The sequence below is a fragment of the Aquarana catesbeiana genome, linkage group LG04, assembly GCF_042186555.1.
Source record: "Aquarana catesbeiana isolate 2022-GZ linkage group LG04, ASM4218655v1, whole genome shotgun sequence".
Lineage (NCBI taxonomy): Eukaryota > Metazoa > Chordata > Amphibia > Anura > Ranidae > Aquarana > Aquarana catesbeiana.
The window spans coordinates 492,259,541-492,273,915 of record NC_133327.1 but is presented as its reverse complement, the minus strand read 5'-3'; the positions used below and the strand labels follow the sequence as shown (position 1 = coordinate 492,273,915).

At 40.5% G+C, this 14,375-nt stretch overlaps 2 protein-coding genes across 3 annotated transcripts in view; one reads left to right on the top strand and one right to left on the bottom strand.

Annotated features, from left to right (window-relative positions):
- Window positions 1-550: 550 nt before the first annotated feature.
- Window positions 551-13,098, bottom strand: SRSF7 (serine and arginine rich splicing factor 7). The gene is made up of 8 exons (XM_073627675.1): window positions 12,942-13,098; window positions 8,256-8,436; window positions 7,625-7,801; window positions 6,150-6,224; window positions 2,917-3,021; window positions 2,323-2,358; window positions 1,687-1,722; window positions 551-1,297 (listed from the first exon to the last, which is right to left on the bottom strand). The coding sequence occupies exons 1-8, from the start codon at window positions 12,967-12,969 to the stop codon at window positions 1,243-1,245; spliced, it is 693 nt and encodes a 230-aa protein (XP_073483776.1). The 5' UTR covers window positions 12,970-13,098; the 3' UTR covers window positions 551-1,242.
- Window positions 12,372-14,375, top strand: part of GEMIN6 (gem nuclear organelle associated protein 6) — a 54,474-nt gene continuing 52,470 nt past the window's right edge. The window contains exon 1 of one of the 2 annotated variants that reach the window (XM_073627680.1): window positions 12,372-12,447. The gene's annotated coding sequence lies outside the window, so the exon portion shown is untranslated. Of the gene's footprint in view, window positions 12,448-12,596; window positions 12,656-14,375 lie in introns of those variants that run through there. The other variant, XM_073627678.1, reaches the window with a different exon arrangement.

Genomic DNA, 14,375 nt, shown 5'->3' with positions numbered 1-14,375 from the left:
TGCTTGCTTTGGAAACCTCCCATCATCCTCCCCTTCTGAAAATATGAGGTACCTGTCAATTACAATTGTCCAATAGCATTCAATACTAAAGGCAAGTGGAATCAATTTAAAAAGGACACATTCACTTTTAATAAAAGCATCCTTTATTAAAACCCCTAAAATGCAGCATGTCGTGTTGAAAACATGCCCACTTTCCTGCCCTGAGCCACACAGCCTTTCCAGCAAAAATATTCCCACCAGCTCCTTTTAGTGTCTACTTGTACAACAGCCCAAATTTGCATCTATGGGTAATCTACATTCAAGCAGAACATGGAACGAATGGGACCACACTACCTATGGGTATTAGGAAGAGAGGACAGCAAATATATATTTTTACCAGAAAAGATGTGTGGTCTCAGGCAGGGCGGCAAAATGTTTAACTGGAACCGAGTTTTTTTTTTAAATAAAAAAAAAGGGGAACTTGTTCTTTAACCCTTTCACGTATTTCTAAGTCCCTTCTATAACCATTAAGAAAAACACACACAGATATAGAAGCTTGAAAAAAAAAAAAAAAAGATAAAACTTTATTTAGAACATCGCATTTTTTTCAATTTCTATGATCTGCAACAGTGTTTAAAGCAGGGGTCTCAAACTGGTGGCCCTCCAGCTGTTGCGGAACTACAAGTCCCATGAGGCATTGTAAGGCTGACAGTTACAAGCATGACTCCCACAGGCAGAAGCACAATGGGACTTGTAGTTGCGCAACAGCTGGGGGGGTAGCCAGTTTGAGACTCTTGGTTTAAAGCTTTAGGAAACAAACTTTGAATACATGTCTCACAAACTCATTTTTTTTGGAATCAACAACAGCTGAACAAAATAAAGAGCTAGTCCATGAAGATATCAGTGGCACAATGCTAGCAAAATCCTTGATCAGTACCATGTCTAGCCCCTCGAGACATTTTTGAAGGCAAGCCAAAATGATATGCATAGTTGGCCACTGGGCAGGTTTTATTTGACAGGTTCTAAAAAGTGTAATTATCTACAGCCATGCAAACTTACATCTGCTTCCTGCAGACACACTAATCAGGACAACTCATGTTCATTGCACAAGTAATTTAGATACAAAAAAACAAAAACAAAAATAGATTTCACTTTCATGTGGACAGGATATAAAAAGACATATGCTAGCCTACCAAAGTGAGACTTAAAACAAAAAGGTGAAAAAAAATTGTGGCAGGAGCGCCATGAATTCCAAGTGGTCATTTAGCCATTCCTTTCCGGACTTATGCTCCTCCTCGGGCTTCTGGAGGGTGAACGACTGAAAAAAAAAATATATTATATATTAGAAGTTTTCAGATCCAGTTCGAAACTCATAACCAGACTTAAACCCCATACAGTGGGAAACTAGAATGGTTTAGGAGGTTTAACACTTTATAGATTCAAATTACTTGTAAACGAGTACTCTACTAAATAATTGAATCTAATGAAGTGCTTCCATGACCTGATTGCATCAGACTCTACAACATGGAAGCCCAACACAGCCTATACCCACCAAAGCTTCCTTAACTGTCCCTAAAATTAGTATACTAGAAACTTAATTTCCCCAAGTAAAACCCAAATGTAAAACAATGACACATATCAAATTTCCAAACCAATTATTCATGAGAATGTAAAGATGTAAAAATACCAGGATCTGGTAATATATACCTTGCTCCTTTTGGAGAAACAGATCTTGATTTTGACCTACAGAGAGAGAGAAAAAAAAAAAAAAAAAAAAATATATAGAAAAGTCATATGCATTCACAGCTTGTTTGGAGACCATGTTAGGTTAGCCTAGGGTTAATTCAGCTTTAACCACACCTCAGCTATGGGCATGTTAATTCAGCAGCAGTTTTAGTTATGATAATTGGTATATTTAAAAGTCATTTTAAAAAAGGTGTGAAAAAGACTTGCAGCAGTTTTTCTGCAACTTGACAGGGGTCCTGTTCATTTAGTAACAGGTTACACCCTGGATATGGGTGTTAACACAATGAAAGGTGACTTTATTCTTTAACCAGCGAGTTTACCGCCGATACAAAATGTAGGCTTTTCCTGCATTTTTAAATCAATTTAACATTATGTTCCTGGTACAAAGCTTGGTGGAAATTTCTAATCTTTACTAGTTTTTTTAATGTATAATTTAATCAAGTACTCAATTTGTTCTGCAGCAATGGATGACCACGTTCCTAAATCATAGGAACAGTATATTATGCATATTGGTTGTTGCATAAGTACATTTCCAAGACAAACAGCTGCAAAACAAAGTACAGCTATTCTTGTTTGTATCGAAGTAAAATATCTTACCTGCTTCTGGGGCGTGACACAGACCTGGACCGTGACCTAAATGGGGGGGGGGGGGGGAAGAGAAAAAAAAAAAATCTAATAAATTGTATGTGTATATAGATTTTATTTTTGGCTGATCAGCATTAGTTGGAGATGAAGGGCATCTATCTTGAGGGGAGGTCTCTAGAAATGGTTTTCCATTCATTGGAAAGGGCACACAGAGCAGTTCTATCCCCATTATCTCTATTCGCACTCACGAAAAAAGACATCAATACCAAACGGCACAGAGACTTGGAGGAGCTACACTATTGTGCAGAGCGATGGTCTCTGCCCCTTATGCAAACATAGGAGCATTGGGGGTTATTTACTAAAACTGGAGTGAGCAAAATCTGGTGCAACTATGAATCAGCTTCCAGGTTTTATGATATAGTACAAAGCTTAAGTGAACAAGCTGAAGTTAGAAGCTGATTAGCTATCATGCACAGCTGAACCAGATTCTAAGTGTGCTAGTTTTAGTAAATTAACCCCATAATGACAATTTGAAGTCAAGCGAATCTGCTTCTGCACAGTAGCTGAAAGACCTTCTGGAAAAACTATTTTTAACTTGTTACATACCGAGATCTTTTAACAGAAGGAGGAGATCGAGTTCTGCGTGGAGTTCCAGTTCTGGACCTACGTGGTGAAGCAGATCTTGATCTCCGGGGAGAAGCAGACCTGGACCTACAGAAAGAAACAGAACATGAATATATGAATGTCTTGCAGTTATGTCTGTTAGAAAATGCATTAACTATTCAGTATAACCAACACAGACGGCAAGCTCTTACAAAAGTATAAAGCCTCGTACACGGTACGATTTTTGGCCAACCACCTGATTTTTGTCAACAGGGCATGTCAGGATCTTGTCTTGCACACTAATGGTACACAATTGTCGTGTCAAACACGAATATAGTAGCGTACTACGAGATATTTCAGCTCGAGCGTCACCCTTTGGACCCCTTCTGCCAATTTCAGGTTTGGTGAGCATTGATTCCAAGCATGCATGTTTGTACTTTCAACTTGTGTGACAGATTGGTGAAAATCAAGCCGTTGTCCACCGAAAATTTACTAGCCTGTCAGCCAACATTTGTTGGCCGAAAATTGGACAATTGTCAAAAAGGAGCATACTAACGGTAAGATTTTAGGACAACAGTCCGTTAACAGACAATCCCCTGCCAACAATCGTACCGTGTGTACGAAGCTTAAGTTAAGGGACAAGCAACCAAAATGTCATTATCAAGTTAACAGTCATCCATTGGTTCCTCTTGGCTACTCCACGAAAAACAAAAGAAGAAACAAGTTTTTGCCCAGACATCCCTGGTTTTCACACGATTACTCAGATTTCAGCTAAAAATCCCATTTAGAGCAATTCAGGCACAGTATATCTATCTATAAAAGAACTCTGTACACTTTCCTGACACCTGCACTTATGGATGATGCTTTGTTGGCAAGGAATGGAAACATTACAGGAGACCATGACAGTCAGCAGGAGAAGCCAGTGAGCTGCCAGGGACTCAGGAGACAGAGTGCATCCAGGAAAGTATTCCCAGCGCTTCACTTTCCGCATTGCATTATGTTACAGCCTTATTCCAAAATTGATTAAATTCATTATGTTCCTCAAAATACTACAAACAATAACCCATAATGACAACATGAAAGAAGTTTGTTTAAAGTCTCAAAATTAAAAATAAGACACACACACACACACACACACACACACACGCCACATGTACATAAGTATTCACAGCCTTTGCTCAATACTTTGATGAAGCACCTTTGGCACCAATTACAGCCGCAAGTCTTTTTTGAATATGATGCTACAAGCTTGGCATGCCTATTTTTGGGCAGTTTCTCCCATCCTTCTTTGCAGGACCTCTTAAGCGCCATCAGGGTGGATGGGGAGTGTCGGTGCACAGCAATTTTCAGATCTCTCCAGAGAAGTTGAATCGTGTTCACGTCTGGGCCACTTAAGGACATGCAGAGTTGTCCCATAGCCACTCCTTTGTTATCTTACCTGTGTGCTTAGGGTCGTTGTCTTGTTGAAAGATGAACCTTCATCCCAGTCTGAAGTCCAGAGCGCTCTGGAGCAGGTTTTCATCAAGGATGTCTCTGTACATGGCTGCATTAATCTTTCCCTTGATCATGACTAGTCTCCCAGTTCTGCCGCTGAAAAAAAAAAATCACCATAGCATGATGCTGCCACCACCATGCATCACTATAGTATTTGGCCAGGTGATGAGCGGTGCCTGGTTTCCTCCAGACATGACACTTGCCATTCAGTTCAATCTTTGTTTCATCGGACCAGAGAATTTTGTTTCTCATGGTCTGAGAGTCTTTCAGATGCCTTTTGGCAAACTCTAGGTGGGCCGTCATGTGCCTTTTACAGAGGAGCGGCTTCTGTCTCGCCACTCTACCATACAGGCCTGATTGGTGGAGTGCTGCAGAGATGGTTGTTTTTCTGGAAGGTTCTCCTCACTCCACAGAGAAACACTGGAGCTCTGTCAGAGTGACCATCGGGTTCCTGGTCACATCCCTGACTAAGGCCCTTCTCCCCAGATTGCTCAGTTTGGCCAGGCAGCCCACTGTAGGAAGGGTCTTGATGGTTCCAAACTGCTTCAATTTACAGATGGAGGCCACTGTGCTCATTGGGACCTTCACAATGCTGCAGAATTTTTTTCTGTACCCTTCACCAGAGAGATAGATACACACACACACACACACACACACACACACACACACACACACACAGGTGTGTGCCTTTCCAATTCATGTCCAGTCAACTCAATTTACCACAGATGGACTCCAATCAAGTTGTAGAAACATCAAGGATGATCAGTGGAAACAGGATGCACATGAGCTCAATTTTGAGTGTCATGGCAAAGGCTGTAAATACTTATCTACATATATGATTTCAGTTTTTATTTTTAATAAATTTGCGAAGATTTCAAACAAACTTCTTTCACATTTTCATTATGGGTATTGTTTGTAGAATGAGAAAAAAAATGACTTTAATCCATTTTGGCTGTAAAAAAACATGTGGAAAAAGTGAAGCACTGTGAATACTTTCCAGGTGCACTATAACTCATTCTCTTTTCCAAGCTGACATGATTTCTCATTTTATAGTTACATATTACCCACGTAACTTTAGTATAAGGATGATGATAAAAGGAAAAAAGGAAAGGAAGGGGGCAAAAGCGTTTTTCTCCTTTTCTATTAAAAAAAAAAAAAAAAAAAATCGTGCCCAGAGTTGTTTATAACACCGTCTATAAACACTGGAAGACAAGAAACATAATTAAGCCCCCCCCTAGCTCCAAGTATCTACCTGCCCTAAGGGTCCTTTCACACTGGGGTGGTTTGCAGGCGCTATTGCGCTAATAATAGCGACTGCCAACCGACCAGAAAGTGCTGCTGCTTTGATTCCAGTGTGAAAGCCCCAAGGGCTTTCACACTGGAGCGGTGCGCTAGCAGGACGGTAAAAAAAAGTCCTGCTAGCAGCATCTTCGGAGCGGAGTGTATACCGCTCCTGCCCATTGAAATCAATGGGACGGTGCGGCTATACCGCCGGCAAAGCGCCTACGCATAGGCGCTTTACGGTGGTTTTTAACCCTTTCTCGACCGCTAGCGAATACCGAAGGTGAATGAATGAGTGACTTGTATAGCGCTACCGATGCGAACTGAATCGCCTCAGGGCGATTTACCGCCGACGCCGCCCCCGCCTCAGTGTAAAAGGGCCCTTAGTGAGCATTTCAAACTTTCCATCTATTTAAAGTACTGTACTGAATGAATGGGTGGTAGACATTAGATGAACTTACCTCCTACCACGGCTTCTGCTACGTGATCGGGAATATCTTCTTCCCCGAGATCTTGAGTGAGATCGGGATCTAGACCTGAATATTTTAAAAGAACAAGTTATTTAATGCCTAAATTACAAAGGACAATGCAACTTAACCAGACATTTCCAATGTCTGAAAAAAATAAATAAAATAAATAGGTAACCTATTTGCCTTGAATAGATCTACCCAGGAGAAAAAAACTTGTTAAAAAAGGAATTCCATTTTCACATTAAAAGTAAATATTCTAAAATATAAAGACTAGAAGTGGTAGTTAAAATAAACCTTGCAAGTCTGCAGGTCGACCCTCTTTGGCCCAAGGTCTAGAAGATCTATACGGTCTAGAAGGATCTACCAGCCGATCGCTTCATCTACTGTAGGTCTTCCAATCTAACGACGATCAAACTGACAGCCATATGAGCCAGATGAGGCTTGATTGACGCATGAAGGTTTTTTCTAGATGGGAATGTGGTCAATCTGCAGTTCTTTTCTAAATCGGAGGGGAGCCCCAAATGTAAGCCAATATTACTTTGATACGGCGATCACAGTAGATCTTAGATTTCATGACCTCTACAGAATCATAAAGGTGGATCTAGATGTAGATGGTTTGAGGGGATCTGGCCTCTTATGCTGATCACCTCAAGGTCTAGCAGAATCATAATGTCGGATTTGCAAGGCGCCTCAGTATGAAATCTTAAGGCTCGTGACATTCTGAATCAAGGCGACTGACTCAAACGAAGAAACCTGTAAGGTTTTGACCAGGTGATTATTAATATAATTGAACAATTCAAAAGTAAAACAAGCCAAATGTACCAGAACAGAAAAGCAGCAGTCCACCATTCTAACACAGTTTTCAGTTGTGCCACAGATTTTAGGCCGCAGCAGATACCGAGAAATACTAACCCGAAATTAAAAACTACCATTTACTAGATTATAGTTATGGCTTCCTCTGAACCTCCCGTAAGCTGCAAGAGCATGCAACAAGGCTTCCATTCAACATGTCAAACAAAGTTTTAGGGCAAGAGACAGAACTGCCAAAATTATAAACTAAGGAAATATTCCAAAAATCAGGCCATAGAATTCCAGTTGACCAGATATTTTGTTCCCTCCTAAGCATTTGCACTGGTTCAGCCAGGATAAAAAGGAACACCGAGCACATAATTTAGAGACTATAGCAGAAAATATAGTAAAGCATAGGTCTGTCAGTTCTGCCCAGCAACATGTTTGACACATTTGAATTTATTTTTCTTTTAGGCGACTGTGTAAATCTAATACTACAGCAAAAGAACTATACTCTAAAGTAATACAGCCTGCAACATCATCTAGTCTGGTCTAATGGGCAGTCAGATATTTGATTACATTTATTCACTTAAGGACTGCTGCTTTAAAACAACCACAGCAAACATTTTTACTTGTTGAGTGCCACTGATCACAGCCAGCCAAGACAAACTGTGTACCTGCTCCTTCTGCGCCTGCTGTATCTTTGACAGTCATATGCATAGTGCCCCTTTTCACCGCATTCATAACATCTGTCACTTGGATCAAAGGGCCTTCGTGCTGGTGGTCTGTCGTATCTGGAACGACGCGGCATGCCTGTTGACAGTTCTACCCTAACTCTTGAGCCACAGATTACCCTGTATTCAGAAGGGGGAAAAAAAAAAAAAAAAAAAAAAAAAAAGAGGCATTACTACAAATTACCATGGCATACATTTTATACATGACTATCAAGCCTTAACAGCATATAATATTTATGAGAGAGTGTTGAACGCTATTATAGTCCTACTGTTCTGTGGTTTCATCATCCAGCCCCTACATCACTAAAGGGCACACTAAAAACGTCAGGGCTAGCAGAAAAGTGACAGTGTAGTAACAGACCAGGCATTTGGCACTCATAAGCGTGCTGTATACTAAATATACAGCAGAACATGTCTGGAACCTGGTGAGGCCTTACTTTTAAGGACAGTCACTGTACCATCGAATTGGTTGCTATGGGCACCACTTTTATTCCTCTCTCTAGCTTTCTACACCAGCTCTGACATGCAGAGTATTCTCAAAAGAACATAAAAGCCTTTAGAAAGTTCAACATACTTTCCATCTAAACCACGCACTGCATCTTCAGCATCTCTTGTGTCTTCAAATTCAACAAAAGCAAATCCTGGAGGGTTTCTTGCAATCCAAACTGTACGCAGAGGTCCGTAGTAACTAAAAGCTCTCTCCAACTCGCCTTTGCCAGCACCAGTACCAAGATTGCCCACGTAGACTTTTGCTTCTAAGAATAAAAAATAGACAGTAAACTTAATAGCAAATAATGAGGAAAAAAAAAAAAAAAAAAAAAAAAACCAACAACACAAGAATCACCAATCTTTGTGTAATGCAGACTAAATACTAGGCAAGATTTTTCAACAATGCAATAACCCCCAACTGCGTGAAAACTCATCCCTAAGGCTCGATTCACACCTATGCATGTTGCTTTTGAGCGTTTTTGGAGGTTTTTTTTTCATGCTTGGCACGTTTTTGAGCCGCGTTTTGCGGTTTTTTTTTTTTTTTTTTCATTTTTTTTTACAGTCTTAAAAAAAATTACAAAAAAAAATAAAAAAAAAACAAAAAAAAAAAAAAACGGCAAAAACGCACCAAAAACGCTGCACTTGCGTTTTTGATGCTTGTCCATTGAAAACCATTACATGCAAAACGCTGCTTTTTGCATGAAAAAAAGTCCCCGACCCTTTCCAAAAACGCAGAGATACAAAAAAGCATTGATGTGAACATGTTCCATAGGAACCCATGTTAAAAAATTCCCGTGCATTTCTGCAAAATGCATCAAAAAAAGCGCTAGTGTGAATGGGGCCTAACAGCCCACCCAATCAAACCAAAACAGTTATTGACAAAGATGACATTTATTCCAATCCTAGACAAATAGTATAGTCTGTGCACAATTAAAATAGTTTCACTGCCAACAAATTCAAAGCAAACATCCATTCAAAGAATGGATGGGCAGGTTACCTGCATGGTTTTCCCTAGGCCCTCTTCACACTAGCAAAACCAAAGTATATAATTAATATATATATATATATATATATATATATATATATATATATATATATATATATATATATATATATATATATATATATATATATATATAGTATCACTTTAAGCTATAAAATGAAAGTGAGAAGCAGACTGGAAGCCATGCACAACTGCACCAATCTTAAGAAATTCCCCCATGTGTTGCGAATGGTGGTGCTGAGCATAAGGGCCACACAAACACCTTTTTGGATCCTGCATTCATGCCTATGGACCGGCGGGGGTTAACAAGTGTGCCTGTTTTACACCTGCCTTGATAAAAAAAAAAACAAAAAAAACAGACCGAGGGGCTCTGCATAAACTGAGTGGACACAGACCTGTCATCCACTATAAAATAGTGGTAGTTCCAATTTCTTATGGTGCACAATATTAGGGCAAAGGTCAAAGGAAATTAGAGATAGATAATCTATCTCTCTAATTCTATCCACACACAAAAGTTGGAAGTATGGGTTATACATTTTTTTTTGCCCATCATACTTACCTAGGTGGATGCAGTATCTGTCCCCCAGCGTCTCTGCACTGAGAACCGAGCCATCGAACACAGCTGATGGCTCGGTTCTCCCATCTCTCTGAGCAGAGAGCTGCTGTTAGTCAGGAGCACTGAGCTGTGGAGGGTCGGTGAGCGGCCGTCTCAGGCTCTTAGCAGCTCGCTGAGAGGCTAAGGCGTCAGTCCAGGCACCTGGCGGATCCAGACTTTGTCAGGATGACACAGTGCCTGGACCAATTCCTGTGATGTCAGCAGACTCCAGACCACTCTGCTGAAAATGGGTCACAGGAGTGCAAAACGAATTGATCCATAGGAGAACCCAGCCAAACACACTCAGGCTGGACTTCTCTTTTAATTGTAGGGCACACAAAACACAATAAAATTAGGGCTGAAACAACTAATCGAATAATCGACAACTAATCGATTACTATTTTCATAAATCGATTACTTGGCCAGTAACATAATGGGGTTAAAAAAACAAAAAAAAAAAACCTAAAAAAGGAGCCCTTTATAGTACAAAAAGAGCAAATAATCGCTACTGTAAATATTACTTTCACAGTTCTACAGTAAAAAAAAAAAATGAACCACTTACAGTAGCGATTATCTGCTTTTTTGTACTATAAAGGGCTATTTTTTTTAAACCCCATTAGGTTACTAAACATCTTAGACCTGGTTCACAATGTGTTTATTTGGTGCTTTTTGCAGAAACGCACTACAGTTCATTTACATGGTATACTTCAATGGAGAATCTGCAGAAAAGCATGTAATGTGTTTTTGCAGCAATTTGTGTTTTTAATCTACCCAACAACAAATTGGCCAAAAAAAAAAATGCAAAGACACAAATTGCAGCAAAATCATGTGTGCAAAAATCAAAACGCACAGCAAAAAGCACTGCAGAAACAGATAAAAAGCAAACTGCATAGGTGTGTACCAAGCCTTATGCTGGCCACACGGATCAATTTTCAGACGAGAATATTCAGACGAAAAATCTGTGTACATTCGCTGAATGAAAGAATGTTTGAAATTTTCACTTGTTTTTAACATGCGGTTTTTAAAACAAATGTAATTTCTGAACAAAAAACCACATACACCGTCTGAAAATTCCTTTCACCTAGAAGTTTAAATGCCAAATTTTCCCATCACTGTGGTTGAAAATGAACGTTGATTTGACCCCACTAACGATTAGAAAATCGAACGAACGTTCTTAAAATTACATTTTTTTTTTTTGAAGGAAGACATTGTTTGTTCTTTAAATAAAAAAATTTGATCCGAGTCTGATGATATATACCAGAGTCACCCTTTAATAGTATATAATCAGTATATCTCCTCTAATAGTATATCTCTTCTGTCTGTCATTCTCAGAGTGGATTAGATATTTTGTTCCCTAACCATATAGTTGGTTATTTATATTTACCACTGCTTATAGAGGTTTAAGAATAAATTGCCTTTTAAAACGTTACATATTAACTAAATTAGATACCACACTTTTTTTTTTTTAAGGTTATTAACCGATTATTGTTTCGATTAATCGGCCAACTAATCAATTATGAAAATAATTGTTAGTTGCAGCCCTAAATAAAATTACCCAATATTTTGGTAAAACAAAAAGGAGATTGCACCAAGTAAATAATTACCCAATATATTAAACCTTAAGGCTGGATTCACACCTATGCATTTTTAGTGCTTTTTTGCATTTTGCACAACAGAATGTGTTCCATAGGAAACCATGGTAAATGGATTGTAGTGCAAGTCTGAAAAATGCATAGGTGTGAATCCAGCCTCAAAATTAAGTTTGCCCAGGAAATGGCAACAAACTTCAGAATCGACCCAGGATACATGGTGTTGGGCGGGGTGGGTTTCGAAATCAATCAGGTGTGAATTCGGACAGGAATCAGATCACCCATGTGATCTGCTTCTGGTGGAGAAAAAAAATAAATAATAATTAAAAAAAAAAAAAAAAGGGGGGGGGGGGGGGGTCCTGCGCGATGTGAATTTAGCCATACAATCTGAATTTGCATGCGATCTGCACAGCAGTGTGAATCACGTGCGATGTCTGATAACAGAAATGTGAATTGGCACTCAAGGCTGCTTTCACACTGATGCATTTTTGCTGCGCTACAAACACCATCACTTTAAATCCTATGGGACTCTTCACACCACTGCGTTTTGAAAATTCCTGCATACAGCAGCTTTCAAAACTGCACCAAACACACTGGTCCCAATTGAAATGAAAAAGCAAGAATGCACCTGTGATTTTAGTCGCATGTTCAAGTTTTATGTTGCATGCTGGGTAACCGGCACCCGGAAAACATTTTATGCATTTCTACAACACAGCAGCCTAATATAGAAAACCAATTTATCCACCACATTGTATAACTGTGAAGCTGCAATATAATAAATGCATAGCGCCCAAACGTCCCTGATGTCGAGCAATGTCCCTCATTTTGCTCTGATCTATATAGTTGTATATAAAATGCACTAAACCTTTCATCTAAATTGCTGCATGTGTACATTTTAAAAGCCAATATAAAAAAATAGTAGTGGTTAAAAAAAAAAAAAAAAAAAAAAAAAAAAAAAAAAAAGCCCTTGTGGATTTCATTAACCTTTTTTTGGTTAATTCTCCTTTAAGGGGGTGTGGCGGGGGCGTGTCCCATGCCCACATACGTTTGGTAGTAGGAGACCCTCATTCCCATCTCAAAATGTTGGGAGGTATGTAAATGTGTGCTTTTGTCTTATATACTGCTCGAAGACAAAGCTCCCGCCAAACTGATAATTCATCAGGAAGAATAGAAAAAGCAATAAATCTCCGATCTATGGGAGTGCTCTCAGGTGCGGTGTATTGTGGGCCCTGGCGCCATGCTATGTGTCCGGTTATAGGAGAGATGGCGGCAGAGCCCCGGTGATCAGTGAACACGAGGTAACACGGAGCCCGCTGTACTCGGCTGGTGAGGACACAATAGGGATAACACGCCCCTCTCCATGTACGATACAAACCTCTCCAAGAGATGACTGGAGATTTCCCTCACAGCAATACATCGCCCAGCTCACTACACCGAGCACGTGACTAGCGCGCCTTACAAAATGGCCGCTGCAGGCCACACATGCCTTGGAAGCGCCTGCTAGGCAACACAGCTCCATGCACCACCTTCAACACAATGGCGTCCCGAAACCACGCTTCGTCACACAGCGACGTGTACACTTACCACCGCTATACCTCCCGTATCGCGACATAATTCCTCCCGAAGGCTCTCCTGCAACAACTCTGATTAGAGGTGGAATATGGCGGCGCGCCTGCTCGTTTCTTATAAGAGCTACAACAGCCTGCAGAGGTACCTGCCTCCCATTGGGTGAAAGTGTGTTACGTAAATCTTAGGAACGCCCACATTCAGGAAGAGCGGGCGGATAGGGCAGTAGCCTGGAGACACTCCGCCCCTTTTGTGTGTATGGAGTTCGGAGGATACACAATGAATACAGAGCTTCCCTGATACTAAGCACAGGCCATTCATAAACCGTCACATTTCATTGTACTAGTATGGAACCTAGGAGCACTGCATAGAACGTACAGCATTCTAGTTATATATAAAAGACAGGAATATTCAGGTCTAGAAGATGGAGCTATGACAATATTACATGGAAAGTGCGCTCACATGGATTCTGATCACATTAATGCATCATGCACACCAGTGTATACATATATGTTCCAAATATGATGGGTTTTCTTTCTGCGATCACTTAGCAAAAAAATAAAATTCCTCTAATGTCTAGTGTTTATGTGCATGTGGAGTTGTGCATAAATGCATTTATGTGTGTGTGTGTGTGTAAACGCTCTGAACGCGGCTTTGGTTTTATGCCTCTAAACGCTGATCTTAGGCCTCATACGCACCTGAGCTCAAAAACAACCGGTTTTACAGGCGTTTGACTTTTTTCCCTTCTACTTCTAAACACCCCTCCATGTTAACCATGCTCACCATAGACCAGTGTTTCTCAAACTTGTTTGTCTTGCGGCGCACCAAAAAGATGTACAAATTTTCGCAGCACACCTGAAAAGATTTGCCAGGCGGCCTCACCAGTGTCCATCAAAGCAACCTCACCAGTGTCCATAAATGCAGCCTGATCATTGGGGCAAATAAGTGGTATGAGGGGGGAGATGGAATGTGGGCATCAGCTGGGGGTTTCAGGGTCTCTCACCTGGCAGCTCAGCAGGTCTTTGCAGGCCACGACCTCCTAGGGGGTGATGCTCCTGGTCCTGGGGTAAAGTTGCTCCCAGCCCAAGCCAGTCACATGTCCTGACCCCCTTGCCTCCAAGACTCTGGTGTTCGGGAGTTGTAGTTTCCCCTGTGCTTGAGCACGGACTACAACACCCAGAATGCAACCGCGGCCATGCCCCCGGCCCGACTGTTACAGTGACGGCTCCCCGCAGCACACAGTTTGAGAAACACTGTTATAGACTATACAGAAAAAAAAACCCTGAAACCAAAGGGTAAAGCCCCCCAGAATGGGTGAAAAAGGTTAGGCAATGGCACACTATAGGAATAAAAAACAAACAAAAAAAAAAAACCTCGCTTGTGAGTTCAAAGGAGTGCGTTTTGGCAGAAAGAAAAATTACAAATGCATATAAATGCATTTTTTTTTTTTTT

Bases quoted from the DNA above. Each gene is read 5' to 3' on its own strand.
- SRSF7 (XM_073627675.1), bottom strand. From the start codon at position 12,969: ATGTCGCGATACGGGAGGTATAGCGGTG. The intron at 3,022-6,149 runs GTAAGTTCATCT...TTCTTTCTGTAG, and splicing joins AGCAGAAGCCGTGGTAGGAG to GTCCAGGTCTGCTTCTCCCC. The intron at 2,359-2,916 runs GTATGTAACAAG...CCCCCCATTTAG, and splicing joins CCTTCTGTTAAAAGATCTCG to GTCACGGTCCAGGTCTGTGT.